Source organism: Filicampus tigris, chromosome 10 (genome assembly GCF_054856515.1).
Source record: "Filicampus tigris isolate MCC_2025a chromosome 10, RoL_Ftig_1.0, whole genome shotgun sequence".
Taxonomy (NCBI): domain Eukaryota; kingdom Metazoa; phylum Chordata; class Actinopteri; order Syngnathiformes; family Syngnathidae; genus Filicampus; species Filicampus tigris.
Window position 1 is genome coordinate 18,872,457 of NC_141226.1, and position 25,297 is coordinate 18,897,753.

Here is a 25,297-nt window from a genome sequence, read left to right on the forward strand (position 1 = left end):
GAATGGGTGACATTTTTTTTTCAGCTGGAAGTGGCGCCATAGATAACCTGGAGGGATTTATGAACAGTTCCACTTACCGGTCAGTGAAACCTTCAGACTCCTGCTCGAACGCAAACACAAACAAACAAATATGTAAGGAAAAGACTTTTGGAACATCTGACATTTATTTGGGGTTATTCGAGTTTTGATGTGATTGCCGGTTAATTCTAAACTCAGCCACATCCCAGTAACAAAACTGTGCATGTGGCTACACTTTTGCAACCACATTTTTTTCAATTTATTCTTACCTACCATTCCGAAAATATTTTCATTAACAATTGAGCTGTACAGGTAATCGGTCACGTCAGTGGTTGAAAAGGTTTTAAAATGATTCATCTCGATCACTTATGTTTTACCACAAAAAGACCTGACATTAGAACGCGGGTGTGTAGACTTTTTATGTCTACCCTGCATAGTCAGTCCCATGGCCAGCAACATTGGCACACATGTGTCTCCAACGAGTGGCAAAAGACTGATGACTCTGCAAAGACAACGCATAGATTACACCCGCTTCGACCACAAGAAAGATGCTTTGCTCTTCGCGCCCCTTGCTGTGAGAAATTGTTTTGCAGGCGGTGAAGATAATGGGAAAAAGAACAGTTGCTTTTCATCTATCGGGGGCTTGTGAGAAAATCTTTAGAGCACTGACTGGTCGATGATCACAGCAGTCCATTTTTGTCTCTTTATAGTTATTTGTTACCTAGAAACCAAAAGATGTTCTTAGCAGCGTCCCACGCTCTTGCTGTTACTCTCAATGACCACTTGGGGGTAGCACAGTACTGCACTGCCACACTGGAATGGGAGCTGGAAATGGTCTGTCAAGGTTCAGTCGTCAGAGTTTCACCTCACAAATTTAAATACCTGTTGACAATTGCACTCACAGTCATTTGCATCGGGTGTCTATTTCCACTCTGGGTCATATTTCCGTGTAAATAATGGCCTCCACTATTTCTATGGCACCCGGGTCTGAGAGGTCTGTTTTGGAAATGTGACTAATAGGCTAAGTAATCACCAAATCAGCCAAGCTGGCTTCCCTGTCATCCTATTAATGCTCCCCTCAGCTATGGTAATGCGACTCAAATCTAATCCAATCCAAATAGCAGCTGTGGGAGCTGGAGTCAAAATGCAGTCGTTTACAAAAGTAGAGGCCGTACACGGTTGGAATGATGGAAGGCCAAGGCCTCATAGCCAAAGTCTCCAAATCGTACGTTCTGCACCAGAATAAGGTATTTCAAATGCAGTTCTTTTCAAGTTATCTAAGTTAACTGTTAAAAGCAGAATAACCTACTTATTCAATCTTAACTGATAGCGGTGCCAAGATTTGTATTTTAGTGTGTGCGTGTGCGTCTGGGCTTTATCTTATTTCGGTCTGCATTTCTGAAGCGTTCCCCATTGGAACATATCCTAATAGCGAGACTGCTGCTGCGGCTGTAAATGGAGCGTCTCGACGACGATAAACCAACCTCAGGCAAGGGCAAACCGGAGGAGGGAAATAGGCTGGGGGTGGGGGAGGGGGAGGCGTCATTGCTAAGCCGACTTATCACAGCAGAGATGGATCGAGCTATAGACTCAGGCGATGACTTTGCCTTTAAAAGGTACTTTGAGTATGGAGGGAATGCTCGGAAGGCTTCGCAAACAGATGAAGCTGAAAAAATTTTTTGGGTTCCATTTCTTGGGACTGACTGCTTTCCATCCTTGCGTAAAATGTCAACGTCTAATGAATAAGCTGCAGAAAACAGCCAAGAATTTGGTGCTGGTTTGTAGTCATGGCTTTCTTCTTCAGGTGTAAGTGAACATGTGAGAAGAAATCTGGAACGAAAACCACATACTCACCCTACGCTTTCACAGCCAGAGAAATATCCCAGTGCAGAGTATGAAAGTCCCCGGTCATGTTTGTGGAGGAGAGGGCGGGATTGTTTTTCTTTTTAGGAAACCTGGGTCACCCCTTTCCTTTTTTTTTTTTTAAACTTCACCCATCTAGCAACTGCTTTACTGGCGTCCCAATGAGCCACCATTCCTAACACGACGACACTTGACTCAACAACCACACAGAACACTTGTCTACTACCACACAACCACATTCCAGCCTAATACTGTGAACTTTAGAAGAAGGGTGTCAACAAGGAGGGTGCCAAAGTGCCCGGAAAGCGGAAGATGGCAAAGAGGAGAAACACAGAGAAGGAAGATAACGATAAAACTCACCCTGAACTACTCGCACATTGTGCACACAATAACACCGTCGCAGATCACTACGGACATTCCGGATGTCTTCTAAGCCTAATTCCCACTGGGGAATACGGACGAATGGAAACACAAGTGGCTTGACGAAGGGAGAGGAAACAACCATCATGGGGTAGTTCTGTTCTTAACACTGGGAGGCGGTATCGAAAAGCGAGCGTATCTCTTCTCATTGGTTAGTGTCACTCTCGGGCATTTATGTTATTCATTTGGACATGATGAATAGTGTATGACAACTTCGAAATAGTCAAGAGTCTGATGATTGTGTTTCAATGAGAAGAGAAAGTGCATTTATTTGTTAGCTAAAACTAACCTGACATGTTGACATACAATTTTATGATTTATGGAGATCTGCTCTTTTTATATTAATGTTTTGCAATATGTACTTTTTTTTGTAGTTGTTTTACAGTAATTAGACTAAAGAAATGATGCTTCTTTGTAAGAGCTTAGGAAGGCCAAACGTCAGGGATTGGCATTTTAAATAATGGAAGGAGTCACAATTTTCCATCAGTGCTACTGGGGGAGGGCACATAGGACCACATGCTTCCTAACCAGACATATGACAAAATGCCATTTTAAATACGGACAAAATATGTGCTGACCCACGAATAGTGAAAATGTGCGTATAATGACGCCTATTGAAATGCATTTGGAAATTGGTCCTTTTTTTTTTTTTTTGCAAACCCAAATAATTTTTCAATAAACGCTGATAAACCTCCAATATGCATGTATGCAGCACGACCCTAGTGAGGATAAGCGGTTCGGGAAATGAATGAATGAATGATATTTAAAATTAATCGGGGGCCCACTCAGAGTGTGGGCGCGGGCCACATGCGGCCCATGGGCCACCAGTTGCTCATCCCTGCCATAACTTAGAAAACATGCACCTGGGGCGACATATTTTAGCCACAAATTGAAGGGCTGTATTGCAATTGATTTACTCCAACGTTAAAGCGGGAGTTCGCATTAAAAAAAACAAAACATTTTGGGTAATATTTTATAAAAATGCCACTGTGAAGTGACATAAGTAGTCAAATAATCTCTGGCCCCATCTTGTGCCTCAAATTTGATTTGGAACAAACAACCACACCATGGGGACAACTCTGAATTGTACTAACCTGTTACTTTGGTCTTCAGGAACTTTGCTGAAACTATGCCGGTATTTTCACCTCCAAAAAAAAAAGCCCATCCCTCATTTGCCAACAACTGGTCAAAAGCCTAGCAAACAGGGACTTCAGGTAGCTCAGAGGATTCAGAAGCGATACGGAATGAGCAACATTCTTGTACGACAGGCAGGTTTATCACCTCTTTTGGACTTTTTAGTGACTGCACATTCTAAGAAATAACCGTCAACGGAGGTGCTGTAGTAAGACTCCATCATCTAGACAGTAGCTAACATCCGCTTGTTTACAGAGCTAATGCTAGCTTAACATTGTGCTACTGGTGCTATTTTGTTGGAGGTGCGCGTGTATTCTCTTTGAGTATTCATCAAAACAATGCACTTTTAAATCATTAGTGAGGAACGTGGCTTTGGTCAGAGACTGGGGGGGATTTGTGTAGTGAAACTTCATTCAAATCTTGCTAGCAGTTAATAAAATTGGAAACTCCCCCTTTAAGGTTACATTACTACACCAAAAGGCTTACTGAAGGAGTGATTTCCACTTTTTTTTCTTTTGTCATGTCTTCTACAAAAATATACTGCCATCATTTAAATACTACTGTACTTTACCATTGCTTGATATGTCTTAATTAGAGTGTGATTGACCAGACTAGGGCTTCATCTGCTTCAGTCGGAGAAGCAGTCCGGAAAATGTATAGATTATAAAATTGATCTAGTCATCCAGCCTTCCATCCATTATCCAAACTGCTTATCCTCACGAGAGTTGATTTGTTACAATTCCAACCCGACCACACCCTAACCCCAACCCTACGACTAATCCTAACCCGTTGTCAAGGAATCTTAAATCATGTGTTGAGAACAGAACAGGCCCACACGGAGAAGCGGGGGATTGTAAAGGATTCACAGCAATTGCGTCACAGTTAACGGGACAAAGAAATCAAAACTGGACGACGAGCAACAGAAAAACACAACTGAGCAGCTCCAAGAAAAGCTGCTGGCAAAAACCACAGTACGACTTTCCACTGCACAATGCAGATGTTGTGGGTAGGGTTAACACAACTCCATTTACATTTGTATCCGCGGTCTCCAGCCAAGGACCCCTCCCAAAAGGAGGACCCAGTGGGGTGTATGGGGGAGGTGGGGGCAAGTAGGGGGGATGCACTGGGCTAGGGGAGGCAGAGACATTTGCACACGGGCCATCACAGAGGCAGAGAAAGAGCAGGCGCAGTTTTGTGGTGTGGCTGTGTGACTATTTCAGTGGATATGAAAAATCCACAAACACCCCATTCAAATGCGAGGTTTGTGTGATATAAAAAATATATATATATATTGGTAGACCAAGAGCCATCCTCTCATAACTTTTTCCACCATTTATCCGATTTATAACATGTACTCATTTGAAACCAAAGCTGAGATAATGTGGTTGCATATGTGTGCACACCCTCATATAACTGGTGGTTTGTCAAAGTTATGTTAAATGGGAGTCAGGATGCACCTGCCACCAAGAAAATTCAGATATTCTAGTCAGCTTTTCCTGACATTTTTTTTTTTTTTTGCTGTCTAGCAGAAGCGTGAACCCAGACGACAGAATCAGAATCATCGCTCTTGGACGTGGATGTAAAAAAACAAAACAAAGAATTTGTCTCCTGTGTGCCACACAGGAATTTCACTAACTTCGTACAACAAAAAGACCATTAAGGACGTGAGACAAAAGTACAATCTGAGTGTTTACTTAATTAATGTACCATTAGTGATGTAGTCCTGAAAATGAACAACGACAGCTATGCATGCGATGAGGAGAGTCATCAAGCAAAAAAAAATAAAGCGCTCGGTAGCAGATTGTTTTCACACGTACTAAACAGCCAGTACTTGCGAGAAACTCCTGCAGCTTCTTTAATGTTGCCGTGGCCTCTGGTAGCTTCCCTCATCCGTTTTCTTCCTACTTGCCCCCACGAAAATCAGACCTTTGAGTTTCCGATTGAGTTGTACAACTTTGTCATATTTAAGGTGGAAGAAGTTTTGAAATCATTTCCCTAGGGCTCATTGTTTATATCAGAAAAACCTGGCATTTGAACAGAGACTTTTTACATCCGCTGAATGTGATTATTGTCGCACTTAACGAATGGCGCCACGAGACTATTAATCGTTAATTAAAGTCTGTTTGCTGCTTGGGCTTTAAACGACTTCATAAAAGGAACCGCGCCGACTATGGCTCAGTTTCTACACTTTTAAACGTACATCGGCTTTCCCCCAGGGAATGAACTTCATCTTCGCGACTCTACAGATGTTATTACTGGAATGTTATAACTGATACCCAATATCATAATTTGGCTTTTCCTGAGAAAAAAAAAAGAAAAAAATCGACTGTCCATGTACTGCAAGGTGTACTCATTCCTTGTGTGAGGATGATTGTGCATGTTTCAGTGTGTAGCCTACTGCGTGTCCTCTGTCTGCCTCTGAGTAGGTGCCAACCATCCAGGCTGCTCCCCCCTGGCAGCGCTTGGAAGGTCAGATGTCCACCAACGCAGCAGGGAGCTGGGACGAAGGCTGGGGGGGGGGGGGCAAAAGGGCACCGCTCGCCCGTCGATTGCAGCTCACGCGTTTGCCTTTTTATGCTGCGGACAGGAGCTAGATGACCTCGCCATCCTTTTTACTTGCGCCACAAACTCGCTTGTGGCAAACAACCCAGTCCCAGAACTCTCTCTTGCATTGATTGTATGGGTTGCCATGGTGTTTCCGTATCCAGCGGGCTTGACTTGGAACCAAAGCACACGGACACGGAGCACCATGGCAACCCTTGGCCCGCGTGCTCACCTCAAACTCACACAGCTAAAGTCGCAAAATTGACCAATTGAGAGCAAATCCTCTTTAAAGCGAAAAAGCTTCTTCGATAAATTGGTTGTGTCTTTTCATGTGGTCTACATACATTCCGTAGAATTCATTACAAATGGTTAATTAATGAAGGATTCAACCCCTGCAGTGGTAGGGTTGACAACATGTGCTTCAATCTGCAATACATGCACGCGTACTTCACTTAAAGCTTAAGTCAAACCAAATGCAATTTTTTCAAGAATATATTCCCAGCAGGCCCACTAGTTGAAACACGGCATTCTGATGAATATTGCGTTTGTGGAATATGAGTTAAGCAGCAAAATCCACCCGTTTTTAGCCATGTCAGGGGGCGGCCATTTTGTCTTCTGTCAACTGAAAAGGACATCACAGTTGCTCAGTGCTCTGTTAACGACCAATTATGACTCAGCTTCAGAAAACAGGTGAGCCGTGATTGGTTGTTATCCGAGCCCTGAGCTACTGTGATGTCATTTTCAGTCGAGAACAAGGGACAAAATGGCCGCCCCCTGAGATGGACAAAAACGCGTGCCTTTTGCTGCTTAGCTCACATTACACAACTGCAATATTCATCAAAATGCCGTGTTTTGACTAGCGGGGCTGCATAGAACATATTCTTGTAAAGAAATTTGGAGGGTTGACTTCCGCTTTAATAATAATAAAAATCTGTCAATGAAGTCTTGTAAATTGTCCAATCGCAAAAGAGGAGCCACGATAAATTTTCATCTTTTTGGGAGAAGACCACTCTTGTCCCATAGCTCAGCCAATATTCCAACCCCTGTAATTGATATCAAGCTTGCAAGATGCCCAGCTCTTTCATTTCCATCACTTTAGTATTTCCTTACTTTTTTAAGCGTAATTTTTTTACGAATCAAATCCTATCGTGTGCTGGCTCCTGTTTTCACATAGTTACTCATTTTAGGACAACGCCTTTGACAGTAATCATCCTTCAAACGTTTTTGGTGCGATTCAATGACTGTGTGTGTTTGCGTGTGTCAAACACGTTTTCGGGACGTGCTCATGCCTCCCCCGAGGGACCCCTGGCTGCGTTGTTTCATATCATTTTCATGTTAAACTTCCTGGTCCCTCCCGACGAGCTGCCCGTGGCGGGCTCGGATTTGCGGAAGGAGTATTCCACCGTGAAGTTGTTCTTGCGTTGGCCACGTCCTCGGCTCCACACAAACAGCAGCAGGAAACAGAAGAGGACCACCCCCAGAAAGGTGATGCAACCCATTGCCGTGGAGACCAAAATGGTTGTCAAGTCCAAGGTGAATTTGAGGAACACCCGAGTGCTATTCAGGTTGGTGTCATTGAAGAACTCGCCGCTGTAGAGCGAGCGATTGAGAAAAAAGGCTGAGGCGGCATCCAGTGGCTGGCTGCGTACTGTGAGTGTAGCAAAGTAGGTGTCATTGCCGCCGGCATTACTGGCGATGCAGATATAAGTTCCGCTGTCAGTAAGCTGGGCGTAGCGGATCTCCAAGGTGCCACTTGGGAGAACGGTGATGCGGCCCGAGCTCTTGGCCGTGATCCGTCGGCGCTGCGGCGATATCCAGATGATAGCGGGGGCCGGTTCTCCTTCGGCGCGGCAGAGGAAATTCACCGGCTGGCCCTCTCGAGCGGTCACCTGGAGTAAAATGCGGGAAGGCAGCAAAGTGACGAGTAAACGCTGCTCATTCGATGTCGCAAAATGTATCACATGAAAATCTGATGTGTCAGGGAAATCTCTACCACTGTTATTCTTGATTTGCTTCTTTCTGTTTTTTTGGGGGGGGTAACCAATTTTACGTTATTGGCTGAAAAACTCACATATTCAGCCAAAGCCATGTTTGATATAAATACTTTGGCGCCATCTTGTGACATCGAAGTGCCAAAGAACTATGTTTACGTGAGGGGTCTTTATTTCGACAGGCCATAGCCCTGTCTAATTGAAAAGTAGTGCTTTACTGTACCACCACTTTGTGGCATCTAAAAGAAATTATAAACAGGGGTGCACATAAAAATGTTGGTTCTCAAATGAGCACCACAGGTTGCCGTTTGGTGCTCATTTTTTCCCAAGCCACCGACGTCATGGATGAACTTTGACCCGCGGCTCATCTGTCATATTTAACACAACTGTGTTGCACGGCCCGTTTGAAAAATTAACTGCCCACCTCTGACTTGCAGTATGGGACGCTGTGATCGGCTAGCTTACTTAGCACCTTTCTCCAGGGCAGCGTCCTCAGTCCCCTTTTTTTTTTTTTGCACCACAGACCGCTTTTGCATAAGGGCATATTTTGACGGGTCGTCGAAGCTGCAAACGTAACGACGTGGAGATTAACGGCACCCTTGCATGCATTTGTCTCACGGTGAATATAGCGTTAGCGGGGGCGCCAGCCTAGCCAAGCCAGCCTAGCCAATGGTTGTTCATAGGCTACTATGCTACGCGTCCCAAGTGTTAAGTACAAAATTAAAGCGAAACAAGTTATACAGTACACGGACACGTTTTGCCTAGCATTTATTTGGAAGTTGGTCCTCGTAAGCAATCGTTGAGGTGGCTGACTTGACTTTGAAATGAGGTTAGCTTGACCTGTTTGTAGTGCGCAAAAGCGTGATGGGCAGACTTGAACTGGAGAACAATATTCAATTTCCACCGCTTATGTACACCCCTGACTGTAAAGCTTTTTTTAGGGGGTGCATCAATTACCCTTGGGTTTTCACTGTTCGCAACAAGTGATGTGTACACCAGTGACCAATCCCACGTCTCATATTGACAAACAACCTTTAACAGTAACAAAACCCGTGGGTCAAGTCCACTCACAGGATTGCCTTGATTGGGACCCCGTTCCTCACAACTGTGGGGCAGACGTGCTAACCGCTAGCGCAGCGTGCCGCCCACTACATGTAACATGACTTACATTATGACTGTAAATTTACAGTGTGGCCAGTAATTCAACCAAACTAATCCATCTGAGAAATTGTGCGGAATAGCGGTATTACAGTACTTGGTTACCTGCTGAAGCTTGCGGTTGCGTATTTTCGGTTTCTGGCACGTAAAATGATCGAAGAGTGCAGAATCGGTGAAGCTACTCAGGCTGACGCCTTGCACCTCCACGGGCCCTGCACACACCGGTACTCTGCCGTCAAAGTTGAGGGTCTTGCGCCTTTGCAGGATCCACAACAGACGGCAGTCACACACAAGAGGGTTGCCATCCACTCTGAGCGTCTCCAGACTGTTGACAGAGTGGAAGGAACCCTCTTCCAAAGTCTGCAGGTCATTGGATGAGAAGTTGAGCACCCGAAGCTGACGGAGACCTCCAAGGGCATGGGGCTCCACCGCCATCAACCCTGTGCTGACCATGATGAGCTCCTTCAACCTCAGCAAGTCCCTGAAGGCCCAAGGCTCCAGCGCCGCGATGGGGTTGTAGGAAAGGTTGAGGTGGGTTAGGTGCACCATGTTTTTGAAGGAGCCGGAAGGGACGGATGTGATGTTGGTGTTGGTAATGGAGAGCCAGTGGAGATCCAGACCCTGGAAACTAAGAGGTGAGATGTACTCCAGGTATGGCCAGTGATTGATGTCCAGACCTCTCAAGTTTGAGAGTTTTCGGAAGTTCTGGTCCTCAAGAGCCATGATGCTGAGGTGATGCAGGCGGAGGGTGACCAGGCCGCGCAGGTAGGACAAGGTCTGGCCTGAGATGGATGTCAGGTTGCAGCGAGCTATTGTGAGGTCTTCCAGTCCCACTAGCCCCGAGAATGCCTGAGAATTTGGGAAACAGACGATTGAACGGTCACTGTACAGGTTGCTCGAAGCCAGCTTGTGATCGTCATGCTTAAAAAGGGATGCTTGTTGAAATTTTGGGCAACAAGAAGAAATCACGGATTGTTGCTCTAAAAAAAAACTTTTCACATTTCTCTACCGAACCATCGAGAGCGAGGGTCTTCAATCCCGTTCCTCGAGGGCCGCTGTTGTGCCTGTTTTCCATCTCTTCCAGCGGCAGCACGCCTGATTCAGGATCGTGATCCGGATTCTGCCGACCTTGCTGATTATCTGATCATTTGAATGAGGTGTGTTGCAGCAGGGAGAGATGCAAAACATCCAGGAAACCGGCAATGGAGGAACAGGATTGAAGAGCCCTGATCAAGAGTCTCGCCTCAAACCACAAGTCTGGCGTAGTACCTGGATTGACCTGTGAGAGGCAGCATGGTGCCGTAGGGCATCCGGACTGATGGAAAATAACAAGAAGAAAGGGTTTTTATTGTGCCGAATGTTTGGTTAGCGATTGGCATTGGTAGTCCTCCACAGATTTCTGATTGGAAATATCAAACTATTTCACATCTACAACAAACATTTTCTGTGGATACCGCAGAGGAAAAAAAATGCTCTTAAGACTACAGGATCGATTTGGATAAACTTTAGAGACATCTGACAATCTGGCTTTTCCTCCCATTGGTCTCATCAAGCTGAAATTGATCTTCATGTGTGTACCAGGCTTGACCCGAAAATCAATGCGATAGCAATGATGTCATGGCACTGCCTAAAAAACGTCCAATCAGATTGCTCTGTCAATCACTCTGCATGAGGTCATGTTTGTATGGTATTTGGTAGAGATAGACCGATATGTTGTTTTTTTTTCCAGCGCTGATACCAGGCCGATAAGCAATATCGGAACCGATATTCATTTTCAGCAAAAAGGAAAATATTGGCGTCAAAATCGAAAAAAACAATTACAAAGAAATGTAACTCTTAACTTTGTTATAACGTCTATAATCATATGTTTATTGAATAATTTTCCTGACTTGCATAATGTTGATTTTGAAGTAGCTCAATATAGTTTTCTACAGTAAATAAAGTCCTCCAAAATTTCAAAATGACAGAAAATTTTACGTTGATTTCAAACAAAAAGTGCCAGGGTCAGTAGAATCCTCGATAAAGTTAACTGAAAATTTAAACAAATAGTTTCTTGAAGTTAACACAGTTTTAAATTGATTTATTATCGGCCATCCGATTTTTTAAAAAGGCCGATGCTGATATCAAAACACTGAATATCGGAGCCGATAATCGGCCCGGACGATTTGGGAACCGCTGTGATAAGTCTATTACACCAAATTCAATCTTTCTTTGGCCTTTTTTTTTTTTTTTTACCCTCAACAGCCTTCCGCAGTATTGACACATTGCTAATTGTGGCAATTGCAATTTGTTTGTTTCATGCAATCATTGAAATCCCAATGCCGAAGACTACCTTGTGGGAAATATACACCAGGTCATTGTCTCCCACTTCCAGGTGCTTGAGACTCTTGAGATCTTGGAAGGTGTAGTCCAACAGAATGACAATCTTGTTCTCACTCAGGTCCAGGCTGGTCAGATTGCCAAGTTTGGCAAAGGCCCCCATGGGCACTAACTTCAGTTGGTTGCTCCTCAACTTCAACACTTTCAGATTGGGCAGACTTGCGAAGGAGTTGGGCTCCAGCGTGGCGATGAGGTTTTCGCTGAGATCCACCTCCTCCAGCCGCGGGTACGGCGCCAGATCGCCGGCTTGCACCCATCGGAGTCGGTTCCTGCTGAGATCCAGGAGCTGCGTCTCGGTGGGGATGCCTTCGGGGATGTTGGCGAGCCGCCGCCGCTGACACGACACCGACCTCAGCTGAGCCGAGCACTCGCAACGCGGCGGACAGGCCTGGCTACTTCCTGGCAGTGTCAAAGTTAAGACGGCAACCAGAGAAGCAGCCAGGACTGCCCGCCACATCTTCGGCCATGGCACTAAGGCACGCCCACCAGGGCCAGGTGAGCCAATCATGGCCCTGGTTCGGGGACTCCTCGCCTATTGCGGGCAGGGTCGCTTGCACCTGTGAGATAAACAGAGGCGAGGGCGGGGGGAATATGTGAAGAGTGAGTAAAAGGTACTCTTGAGAGAGGGCTTGTGAAAAAAGGAAAGATGAAGCCTATCGCCCGCTATCTCGAAGGCTCATAAAAATTACATCCACTCGGCAGTAAATTATCCATGCTTCCTGCGGCTTAAGTAATATCATAGTGAAAGCCGGGGAGATTTGCGGCATATCATGACACGGCTTTAAAATACTACCGACAAGCTCCCATCGGCTACGCGGATCCGTTTAAGATATTTAAGATAATTTGTCATTTGACTAATTCATCTACGGTTTTGGATGGCGAACTGGGACGCGAGGAGCTTCTCGCAGCCACATTATTTATGCATGTACGCGCGCATCTCCTTCCTCCGTTCGCTTTGTTGCACTGAGACTGTCTGTTCCATTTGGGCAAAACACAATGAATTTATCAGCGCCGCCACGCATAAACAAAGACAGAGAAGGACAGCGCTCGAAATGCGAGCAGAAGTACTTTGAGGTGGCCGACTCGAGTCATTTTGGGCCACTGCTCAGGTGTGTGACGAGGCATGCGTACGGAGGATGAGGCCTTTTCACTGGCCACCAAATTGATTCCTCCTCGCGCAGAGGAGAGATGAATCACTTGCGCTTGAACATTCCTTTGAGCAACCCGTCATCTCTCCCACACACGGACACAGTCATCGCTGGCCATTAGCTCTTGAGCGACTCAGCGTCGCTCCACGTCGGAAAGAAAAAGAAACCTGCGAATTTCAAACCCTTAGGGCTACTCGCCATATATGGTACGGTTTAAATACGGTTGACGATATGAATTTGGACTCCACCGATCAATCGTGAGAACTGCTCCTCAATTTTACAGAGGGTTGGGAAAAATAAAAATAAAAATACCAAACACACATATCTTGAAGATGGGTCCCAAATCTGGCACTGTTTTCCTTCTTTTCACTGGGAGACAAAAGAAAGGGCGGCTTTTGCACTTGCAGACTGCTGCTCAAACTGACCCAGTTCTCAGCGACGACTCAGCCTCACGCTGTCAGGCAGCAACAGCTCAACATGACCGTTACGACACAACAGCAAACCTCTGCTTCTGCTTGGAACAGAGGAACACGCCCGGCTCATAAACAAACATTTTCTTTTGGGAATTCCACAACGTCTGGTTCTCTCAAACTGTAGACTGCATGAAGCAAGCACACTTGGCCTCTTACTTGGAGTACGAAAGAACTTTTTTTTAAAAAAAAACCTGCTCAAATTAAAGTTTTTCGTCAGCTATTTTAATGTCTAAAGTGTGTGCGAGAGGTAAAACGAGGTTTCTAATATGGCCTCTCTACTTTATATGTAACCTTAAGATAAACAGGGGTCGACCATATTGCCTTTGCTTTTCTCCACCAAAAAAGGTTTCTTAGGGTTCATGTATTCAGTATAATGTTTTTTTTTTGGTGTAGATGTGGCAGGCCCCAAAGCATGATCCTACCGATAAGTGGTGATAAGAGTCACAGCAAGAATCAATGAGCTGACATTGTGAACGACAAGGCCCTAACAGTTCGACTCGAGGGCAGGCAGGGATCCTCAACACACACATGCACACATGAATGCATTTCACCACGCGCACACACCGACCCGGAGAAGCGCACTGATCTGTTTTCGAATGTAGGGAGGAATTTTATTTGATTCATTTATTTGGGAATGTCAGAAAAATAAATAGGCCTACACGAGTAATGTACAGCTACCGGGAAAAAAAAAAAAAGAAGCCATTTGAGAAGAGAAACGAATCATTCAGACGTCGTTACTTCCCACCACTGCTGACTGTTAATTAATGCACCAAACGTCAGTGAATTAGCATAGACAAATCGCGGAAAGTCAATGAAGCAGATTGTGCTAGGGGCCAGACTACTATCCAGTGAGCACAAAATGAGGAATAATAGGAATACAATGAATTAATTTATTCATCGTGCAGGAGCAGATTATGGGTGACAGTATTTTTGCTCAACTCTGAATCAGCCCGTGTAGAGGAACAAATGTAATGGCAGCAGCCGGAATAGTTATTCAAAATGCTAGCGGAGTAAAGATAAGATTTGATGTCTGCCTGGTGTATCACGTATGTTTGTGTGTGTGAGAGAGAGAGAGGGAGAGAGAGAGCTTAAATAGGTCATCTATGCTTTTTTTTTTTAAATCCATCTCACAGGGCGGCCATTTTGCCACTTGCTGGCGACTGTAAATGATCTACAATATTTGAGGTAAAATCTTGTCGCACAAGTGTAAAAATAAGTCAAGCAATGTATCAAAACTACACAGTGATGCCTTGATATAAGTTTCATTCATTCAATGACTATGCTCATAACTCAAAACGCTCGTACCTTAAATTGTGTTTCCCCATCGAAATGAAGGGAAATCACGCCATTAATCTCTTACTAAGCTCCCTCAAACCCCAACGCATCTTTTGCTTGTTGTGAAGTGAGTTTAGTTGAGCTCACTGCCACCATCTCTTATGAGACAGTTTTGCTCATTAGTAAACGCCAAAAAACGGCCAAATGACAGGGTTCATGTAAAAAAAAAAAAAAAAAAAAAGTGTAAAATGGTGCGATTGTCTTACTCTGAGGGATATTTAATTCAAAACTTTGTTGACGAATTCAAGAATTACTGTGTAAAATGTATAAGATGTTTGACTTGAGAGCGGTTCGACGGTTTTGTGATCCGTCCGCAACAGACATTGTAGCAGTTTGCGACAAGGGCCGATGCTCATCTTCTTGATGACGCTGGTGCTCGGAGTCACGCGACCTTGCAGCTCCATCGTCCTCCTCTAGGAACTGTGAGTCACATAGCCAGCGAGTGTGAACTGATGGAGACTGACACACGCCCAAGTTTGACCTTTAGTTGATCGGAGCTACAAATCCAACAATAACAACACGATTAGGTCTCATACTGTATCGGTGCCACACAACTCTGAAGCAGGTCACTTTTTATTTGGCATAATGCGACCGGAAGAGTCCTGACGATGCAAAGATCGTATTTTACTCGACTTCACAACACTGTATAATCGTCTTATATTAGGTACAACTTGCACGACGCTAAAACTTTAAAACAACCTCTAAAACTTGATTGATAAAAAAACGACTAAGCTGTCCTTTTGACACGCGAGGACGTTATTTTCGTGGGGCACGAAAGTGTTGGCTTCACATGACTTTACAAAGTCACAGCTTACACTCTAAAAAGAGTTGGGTTAAAAATAACACAATTTGGGGGCAAAAATGGGTCCATTTGACCCACTTTCTTGCATATTGTACAAAACGACCCATTTTTGGGGTTGTTTTCTGCAAAAACAACCAAGAAACTTGGGTCAAATTGACCCAAGTAGTGGATCGGTCCATTTTTGACCCAAAATTATGTCATTTTTAACCCAACTGTTTTTAGAGCGTACCCTGGAGAAAACCACATGGAATTTCTCCCGGTCGCCACTCCGACTGCGTGTTGCCTGAATTGTCGACGATACGCCACAATGGGCTTGAAGATTGTTTTGGTGAGTGAGAGCGTGTTTGGGCGTACGCGAAAGCTAAATGTTATTTTTGGGTCATAGATGCAGCTCATAGTTGATCATTTGAGTGTGTGGCATCGCATCGGCAAACAGCAGCCATGCGTGGCTGCCGTCGCTCATAACGTCTCTTTAGGGCCAATGAGGCTGTTCAAGTTCCCTGCCGGTAAGACAATCAATAAAAAGTGCTACCTGATGTTATACAGCCCGCGTGTGGCTATTTTGGAACAACAACAGCTGCTAGTTAGAGCACGGCCTGCATGTGTCATGAATACGAATACAACAAAAATACGCGTTGGCCCAGACGTATTTGGGCATTGACAGAGCTTTACGATTTTACGTTTATAGGGCACCGCAATGGATTTAAAATAAAATTGCCAAGATGTGATCCAAGTGTCGACTTTCGGCTTTAATTTAAGAGGGCTCATGAAAATTTGCATTTATTGTACCATTGAGCCAAAAGTCATTTCATACAGAGTCGGTCAATTTTCTTGGGCTAAATGCTATTTGTACCGGCGCCACAATTACGGGTTCCAACGGTTCAAAATGGAAGCACGCTGCATAAAATGACTTTGATTCCAAAAGTGGAAAAAGTTTGGATGAAATCTCTCAAATCAAATTGGAATATTTATACACAGTCAATTCAATTGTTTATTTCAAATCCATCCATCCGTTCAAGACACAATCGTAAAACTGTCTAAATACTTCAACTTAACTGTTTCCTAACCTTTAATCATTTCTATTGGAACAAGCCACTAAACAAAAAGGACGTGACTTAGGAGTTTGATTCGTTTCCAGTTATCTTTCCGGTTCTGCTTCGGAAATGTACGGAAATGCCGCCAATCCGTCAATATAAAGAATTGCCTTTTGCTTCTGAGTCTTGCATTGGCGTCCTCAAACGTCCATGACATTAGGTGTAGTTCTGTTTCAATTTCACCTGGGAATGGCGACAGATGCGTGTTTTATCGTGGAAAAAAAGTATACGGAACAATTCCGTGAAATCGGAAACGTCATCGGTTGGGGTTGCGAGGAAAGCGCGAGCAAACCCCGTTTTGATGTGAGGGCGCATTGCAGCGTTCCCCGTACGATCTGTTTCACGTGCGCCTTTGGCTGGCTGGCGTGTGCGAAACTCACAACGCACGGCTTCGTCCTCTGGCGGTGCATCAGCCCTCTGCTTGATGGCTGCGTGCGCGCACACAGCTTGACGTCTCATCAACAAGACAGCTTGTGACTCACGCAAAATCCGCCTCCGCCCCCCCCCCCCCCCCCCCGACCTGGTGAAGGCTCAAATCCGTTGCTTATCTGAGGTGAAATGCGTCCGCAGCTAATCAGCGGCACGGTGCGCGGCTTCGCTCGTCTTACATGCATCAAGGCCGACTTGCGAGACACGTGGTGAAGCGGTCGCAGAGGAACAGAGAGGAGCACAACAAACAGATCCAAAGCAGGCGCAGATGAAACCCCACAAGACCAAACAAACCTCAAATAGACAAAAAGAAATAAAAAATAAAAAAACCAGACATGGGCACTTTACCCTATTTTGCCTGTCCGTCCTCCGTCCGCAACACGGATACCCTTCCGTCATCGTCCCTTCGTCCTGATTCATAAAAATAATTGTCCTCTGACCTCGTCTATCTTCGTCCTTTAAAATCGCTTCCGTCCCCAAAAAAACATCTGTGCATGACGCCGTGGGATAAAGGCTAACGGCAGAGGTTTCATAATTCATAAACATCATTTCAAGCTCATTAGCTGGCTAATTTCCTATTCACATCCACTTAGCGGCCGGGAGTATCGTGAGTGGATTGGATCGTTTACAACTGTTTATGTGTCAACCAAGAAAGCATTTAGTTGCCAACACAACCACCGTCCTTCACCAGACTCCGGAGCCCGCCGGCGGACATCACGAGAATATTTAAGATTGTGTTATAACGCCATACTATTGCGTTTTATTGCAAACATTTTGCGTTATAACGCAAGAGGTTTGCCGTTTTTATGGCGTTATTTCGCAATCAAAATAATGATTGCAATTGTTAAAAGGCGGCTCCGTGGTATCGCAGAAGAGAACAGTGGCCTTTCTTTGTAAAAGAACCCAACGCAACAGGTCAGTCAGTACTTGACCCAGTTTGCGACGGACAAAAACCCTAAAAAAACTTCTCGTCCTCCATCCCCAAAATGGGCGTCGAAAATGACAGACAGTCGCAGCTCCGCAGTAAGCTGCAGTAATATTAGCAGAGGTGGACATTCCAGCAGACTGACGGTCGCCCGTTTTGCTGACGATTGATGAATAATGCGACACTTTTTTCAAATGATGGACTAAGCACTGACAGAAGTCGATTTTCATCAGTCAGAGTAATCATCTCACTAACCGTGTCCGTCACTGACAGACCCCCATTTTGCTGATGGACCGTCGGACTATTGACAGACTTCACTGACGGACTGACCAACTGACGATTACAGTTCAGTTCGCTTGAAAAATCGCCGAATCGACGAATGACGGATGGGTACCCAGGCCGCTGATGGACCAGCAAAATTCAGTAAAACCACCTCTGACTTTTAGTCATTCTTTGCTGAGGATACAAAATAGATACTGAATATGCCAGTGAGAGTTGTTATCTTGTCTGTCTACATGTGTTGCTCCATTGTTTGTTTTCAAATGAAAGAGTTACAACACCACGACAACAATGCTCATGACACATGTAGTTCTCTTTTGTTTCATATCTAGGTTGACAGTAAACTTGACCAGGGAGTGGCAATAAACAGCTTGAAGCTTCTTTTTGGAAAAATAGAGAGTACTTAATCGCGTCTGTCGTTTGAAATAGAAGATTACGCAACGACATGACTTTGTCATTGTGTTCAATTATAAATGTGCGGTTGATTGCTTTAAAGGATTCCTCTTTTGCCAGTGTTCTCTCAAAAGTGTTGCAGAGCAAAACGCATCTTGGATGTCTTGGTGTTGCTTTTCTTGTGCTCCCACACAGCGCTGAATTTGCTGGTTTGTTTACTGGCTTGTGTGTGTGCGTGTGGAGGCGAGTGGTTGTGCGTTTGTTTGTGCAGGCTCCCTGTGCAAATGGAACCACCTACTTGTCAAAACTAAGAACATTATCCTTTCTTTGCATGTCATCATGTTATTGGTAATAACTGCTGATTGTAAAAATAATAAGAATAATAATCGAGAAAGACATTGGGTTTTAAAAACAAGATTTTGGAGTCTGAATCGTTTCAGCGACATGTTGTCATTTTTTGACATCTGAGAAGATTCCCCGCATCAATCCGTCCGACGCAGCGGGAATGTTTGTACTCAAAGGGAAAAACAAAACGCTGCAGGACCGAGTGCATTATTGAAAGTGTTGTTTGCTCTCTTCAAAAGTGGAGCAGCCAATTTGAATGCAACTTCCCATCTGTTGCTTTGCACCGACAATTGGGCGCTAACGACCCCATAACACACAATCGACTGACAGGCATGGGAATAGCACGCTTGCGCCGCCGAGATGCTTGGCTTTTTACGAGAAGAAAACAACGGACCTTTGATTAGGCAAATGAGGCGTGAAAGCAGCGGTGTGAAAGTAAGTCTCAAAGCCAACAGATGATCTTCACCTATTAGCTGCGTGGACAACAATATGTACGGACTGCAGGGCTGAAACTAGCAGAAGCGGCAGAGAGGAGGAATTGAAAAATGCAACAATTGTTACCCAAAACGTAGTCGCTGGCGGTTTTGCATTTGGACTATTCTTTCAACTGGATGTATCTGGATTTTGGATTATATGGAAATTCAAATGAGGTGCGCCATAAAGCCAGTGGCCAGTCGGCGAATGTCGTTTACTCGACAGGAAGCCATGCATGGACCTAATATGTCCTCTGCTCAGGTGTTTTGGTTTTCCATCCCGGCCTCGCAGACTGCAAATCTCAGCCATAATCCACTGGCACTATTTCAACCATGTGACATCATACTTTCCCATCCAGGTCCTTCATGAAGTCATGTGACCTGAAGGTTCATGGGTCATAGCGTTTATAAATCTCTGGGGCATCGGTCTCTTTGGCTTAGGCGGCAGACATGTGTGGCATACCACCAGCTAAAAAGGGGAGCAGATTAGTTTACAAAAGTCACACACACATTATCACTAAATTTAGCTCAGTTTTAATGGCGTGCATGTATTTACTTTGGCCATTGGCACCTCACATGAGCTTGTTAATGGGCCGCCAAGCCCGGAAGAGTAAAAAGTCAATCACAGAAAACCCCGAACTGGAACTTTGACGGCGAGTACAGTCAAAGTGGATTTTAACCCGCCTTAACGGTTTTGTCACCGGCGATGACAATGTCGAGCTGGGGCCTCTTGTGCACACCACCGATCGTTTTCTCTCTTCCTCACTTCGACACCGAGAGTAACATTCTGATGATGTGTTTTTATTGCGTGACTTCCAATCTATGTGATTCAGTTGCCGTACGCGCCGTGGTGTTTGGAGAAGTCATCAAAAGATTGTTGCCTGGATCAGAAGCTGGGCCCCACGCCAACTGCTGGGCGCGTTCAATTCTGACGAGTCATGAAAACTGCCTCGACTGAAGCCAAATGGCGCCCACACTCATGCAGAAATCGACTAACAGGACAGACATCTGGTGGAAAAGCAATCGGTGCGGTACACTAATTATTTATCTTGGGGTGACAATAGGAGACAAGTAAAGCCATTATTGCACAATTGTCGGGTATAAAAAGGTAATAAAAGAAGGCGGATGAACTTTATTTATGAGTCCAACGTGTAATCAAACGTGACCCATAGGAGATGGGATGAAAAAAAAAAAAAAAAAAAAACGTTAAGTCAAGCAGACAGCAATCATTTTGAGTGACATCCAATATGACATGCATTGAATTAGCCTCACCCTGGGGATAGCATTGGCCTTATTACTGGTGTGGATGGATTGAGATGGCTCCTTAATTAAGTAGCTCATGTGTCAGAAAACCTTGGTCGCCGCGAGAACAAAAATAATGACAGGTAGCCTCAGACAACTCTAGGGGGAGCTTGGTAACAAAAAGCGCTTATTATTATCATTGTTATTATCATCATTAGTATAATAATAATTATTATTACTATTATTATTATTACTTGTATTACAATTGCAGAATGCTTATTTAAAACAAATGACAAAAACGTTTGTTGTTGTTTTTTGGGTGGAGGAGTCTGGAAGGAATTAACAGCCTTTCCATGCATTTCAATGAAAGCTGTTTTGCGATATTTCATTAATATTTTGAGCGCGCAGGTCTCGGAATGAATGAAACTTGTATCTAAAGGCTCCACTGTGCCGCTATTTAAAAAAAAAAAAAAAAAATTGATACTAATCATGAACCGAAACGCAACATGTCCAAAGTGCCAAATTGGATTGCAACGTTATCCGCAGGGTATCTGGGGATTACTTCGATATGCGGTCATGCAGAAACCACAAATGAATTATTCAAGTCCCGCAAGTTCATGTTTCATATTTTAACCTTGATCACATCCGTTGAATGAACAAAATGAGATGTTTGGCCTCATTTTTTTCAAGTCACTTGTGGCGCAGGATGATAGATGAGGTGTGTTGCAGTTCCAAAAAAGAGCAAACCGCCGCCATCTTGGTTTTGATTGGAGAGGTCGAGCCAGGTTATGAATGGAGGCCATTTCCTGTCTGAAGGCTAATGAAGGTCCTGATAACAAAAGGGGGAGCGGCCATCCCAGAGGCTGGCGATTGGGGAGTAAAATCACGTTCAAACAAAGATTGAGATCATAGCCAAGGTGCCTCTGTGAAGTTTTTTTATCCCCCCTGTAGAAGCTTCACCTGAAAGGCAGCTGCCCCGTTTTGACCTTGTGCAAATGCATGAGCGTGTATTTTGACACTCCTCTTCGAGTCAGAAGAAATTAATTCTATATTCTTGCTCGTTAGAGATGCGAGAGCAAGACGTCCAGTATGCCACAGTAAATAAAATGCGTGTGTTTGTGTAAGGGGAAACATTATGCCAACATCTGCCTGTCGGCGGACGCAAACGAGGCAGCGCGATGGATGAAACGAGTCACGAATGATGGACGAAGGTCAGAGCGATTTCGCAGTCTGACAATTTAATGATGCAAATGAAGCCTGAGCCTCATTCCTCTGCCATGGGAGGCGCCTATAAAATCCGGCTGTTGCTCGATAACACCGACGCTTACAGCGAGACTCCGACTGAGATGATTTTTGGGGTTACGAGTCTTCCATTTAGTGCTCAAGACACAAGAGAAGAAGCGGGCAGAATACAAAGAAGGAGGGACACGAATGCGATTGGCTTCGCTTGGCTAATATGAGCGAGATCGTCGATAAGTGGGCCTGTGCGGGGCTGAACCTTTTTGAAAAATCATACAATTGATTTGAATTCCATTCATTTCTTATGTGATAAGTAAATCACACGCACACAAAAAAAGAAGACGAGCAGGAGGGAGTCGGGAGGCGGGGGGATGAAGTGTGAAAAGCTTTCACGGTCTTTGAAGAGCGACATGGTGCCGGATTTATAAAGGAAGAATTGGTGACGGCGATGTTCACGTGACTTTGACCCAAATACATCGAGGAAGAAGGCCATCGAAATATGAATGAAAGACCAGGCGGCTGTCTTGAGTCAAGCTTAGATGAGACGGGCTTTTGTCGGCAACATGGAAATGCGCAGGTATAGCGGCGCGAGCGTGACACACACACACACACACACATGGCAGGGATGTCATACGCAGGGTAATTGCACTCCTTCACGGATAATCGTGACCCTGTTAGGCCGGCCGCTGATTGGCTGCCCGATTCTCGGTTTCCACCCGCGCAACCAATGGGAGCTGTCACTAACCGCTTCAGATGTGGGCATGAAGGATGACAAGAAAGCAAAGACACAGAGGTAAGGGTAAAAAGAAAAAAAAAAAAAAAAAGAGAAAAAGCAAAAAAAAAAGACAAATGGAAGGATGACGATGATGTGGGGGGAAATGGAGGGTGACAAAGAGAGATGCGGAAGGGGGCTGGATCCTTTTGTAGCGAGGAAACAAAAGCCTCGGCTCTGTATTATCACTGATGTTCAAAACTGACAGCTTCTAAGTTTGTATTCTTTAACCCTCCATGCAGAAAATGTATGTCCACCCGGCGTTTTTTGTATATTTTTTTTTTGGACTGTTTTAGCAGTGTTAATGCAAATGTAATGAAAATTCCCAAAGGCGGGGATTTTTATCTGATTTTATTGCCAACTTGAACTCTTTAAACATATCACTCATATAAAGTTTCCATCTAATTGTACAAGGGAGCAATTTCATGTAATATTCTTTATTTTGAAAAGAGGAATGTGGAGGAGCCAACTTAAGAGTTTTTCGATAATACTAGCCATCATTCGGGCGATATTATGGCATGACTTGCGAGCAAAAATTCAAGATAAATGATAGGTGGTGGCAGCAAACTCAATCTTACTCAGAACACAAGAAGAAGCAGTGTGGCACATAGTAAGCAATCATTTAAAAAAAAGGTTTCATGCTGTTTATTGCCACCAATGGTTGGAGTTTACTGTCGGACTAAACCTAAAATAAAGAGAATTACACATTGTGTATTTAAAACAACCGCACTACCTTAAGAATCTCTGCTAACTTAATGCTAACACATGATGCAAAACACCATAAACGGGCTAACGCATGACAGCAATAGTTGCGGTTTTATAATCCTTGAAGCAAAGGATACTTGACCACAAACAACGAGGCAACGCATATAAACAGACAATATAAAACTACTCATATTCTTTGACGTATGTGAAGGACTAACTTTATGATTATTTTCAGATTAGTAAATCAAATGTGAAACTCCTCATGGTATGTGTCTTTTTCAGTACAATTCTGTTCCTGGTGTCCAAGGCATGCAGGCCAGAAAGAACACAATGTGGGACTGGATTGGATTCACGGCATTTCCATTCATTTCAATGGGGAAAAACGAGTTGAGATGTTTTGATTCACGTATAAGCGCGGTCACGGAAGAAATACAATTTGTAACTCATGGCTCCGCTGCATAAAAAGAAAAAGGTAGTCGCGAGAAGGAGAGAAAATGAATAGATATTTTTTTGTCAATAGGAGGACTGAAAGGTTCGGGAGTAAAAGAAGCAATGAACATGAAATTTTACAAACGTGGGCACAAAAATAGCCTTAAACAAGCTGAGAGGGAAGCCAAATCGAGCAAGGCATTAGGGTTCATGTTTATGTCGACATTAAGTGGAAATTCATGGACACGCGTTTGGTCCTGTCTCAAAGTTAACGCAACAATCGCCAGCTAAGCGAATCGCAACTCACAGCTAACAAACGGCTAATATTGCACTAGCTAGCAACGTGGTGGAGTAGATCAACCTTCCTGGGACTTTTCCCCTGCAAACACCCCAGAGGAGGACATGCAAGCTCAACACACACGCAGACACGCAAACTTGGACAGCATACGAGTGTGAATGCTTTGTAAACACAGACGAGCGGGACTGGGAAGAGAAAGGGATCACTGACGAGGACGAGGAGGCAGCGAGCGGATCTCCAGGGAGGACGTTTCTGGAAAGGTCAGGAAAGCAGTTGAGCAAATAAGAGATGCTGGAGGAGCCACGAGAGAAATGGGGGGGGGCGATAAAATGGCCACGATGGAGAGATTAAAAGGAGGATGAGCCAGTGGTGGAGAGGGTGGTGAGAGCTCGCGGGTGATAAAGGCCAGCGGACGGGTGGCATTTTGTGACTGACAGCAGCCCGGCGATGTTATCACCACCACAAAGTGGAACGGCACGCTGACAGAAGCCATTAGCTAATCCGTGGCCACAACTTCACGCGAGCCGCAAAGACAATTTGAGGCCACTTTCACTTTCCTCGGGCTTGGGTTTGCAGCTGCAGCTTTGGCCAGTTCTCCCGCACAACTGCATGCGCACCAAGTGGCCGCGGCATTAGGCAGGCGCTTTCAAAACATCACTTTTAAGTCCAAATTGATGTTACTTGTATTGGATCTCAAGTGTGCATTGGCGCAAGTGTACCTAATGGAGTGTTTGATGCGTTTATACTTTCATCATCCACACGCTGGATATACATGGATAGATGTTTTTTCTGGCCTTTAAAATTAAAGCCGAGGGTCTACACTTGAAACGATCGAAACGAAAAGTGAATTGTGTTGGTGTTGAAGGTTGGGATGCACTGATGACACTTTTATATTGACGTATATATAAAGGGGGAAATCAATCCAAACATATTTTTTTCAGGAATATGTTCCCAGCAGGCCCACTAGTTGAAAGACGGCATTCTGATTAATAGTGCGTTTGTGCAATACGAGTTAAGCAGCAAAATCCACTCTTTTTAGCCATCTGAGGGGGCGGCCATTTTGTCATTTCTGTTGACTGAAAATGACATCACAACTACCCAGGGCTCAGGGAACGACCAATCGCAGCTCGCCTGTTTTCTAAAGCTGAGCCGTGATTGGTCGTTACCTGAGCCCTGGGTAGTTGTGATGTCATTTTCAGTTGACTGAAGTAACAAAATGGCCGCCCCCAGAGATGGCTAAAAACAAGTGGATTAACTCTAATTCCACAAACGCAATATTTATCAGAATACCTTGTTTCAACTAGTGGGCTTGCATAGAACATATTCTTGAAAAAAATATGTTGGGGTTGACTTTCCTCTAAGTACTGGCCGATACCAACGGGACAAATGCTAATTGCCACTGTCCAAAA

General features: G+C 44.5%; 1 protein-coding gene across 3 annotated transcripts in view; it reads right to left on the reverse strand.

The window, feature by feature from the left end:
- Positions 1–6,829: 6,829 nt before the first annotated feature.
- lingo3b (leucine rich repeat and Ig domain containing 3b) overlaps positions 6,830–25,297 on the reverse strand; it is a 41,938-nt gene continuing 23,470 nt past the window's right edge. For all 3 annotated transcript variants that reach the window (XM_086042591.1, XM_086042592.1, XM_086042590.1), the window contains 3 exons: positions 11,461–12,064; positions 9,234–9,977; positions 6,830–7,868 (listed from right to left, as the gene is read on the reverse strand). In XM_086042591.1, the coding sequence (XP_085898717.1) occupies positions 7,299–7,868; positions 9,234–9,977; positions 11,461–12,015 (1,869 nt within the window). In that variant the 5' untranslated portion in view covers positions 12,016–12,064 and the 3' untranslated portion in view covers positions 6,830–7,298. The remainder of the gene's footprint in view (positions 7,869–9,233; positions 9,978–11,460; positions 12,065–25,297) is intronic.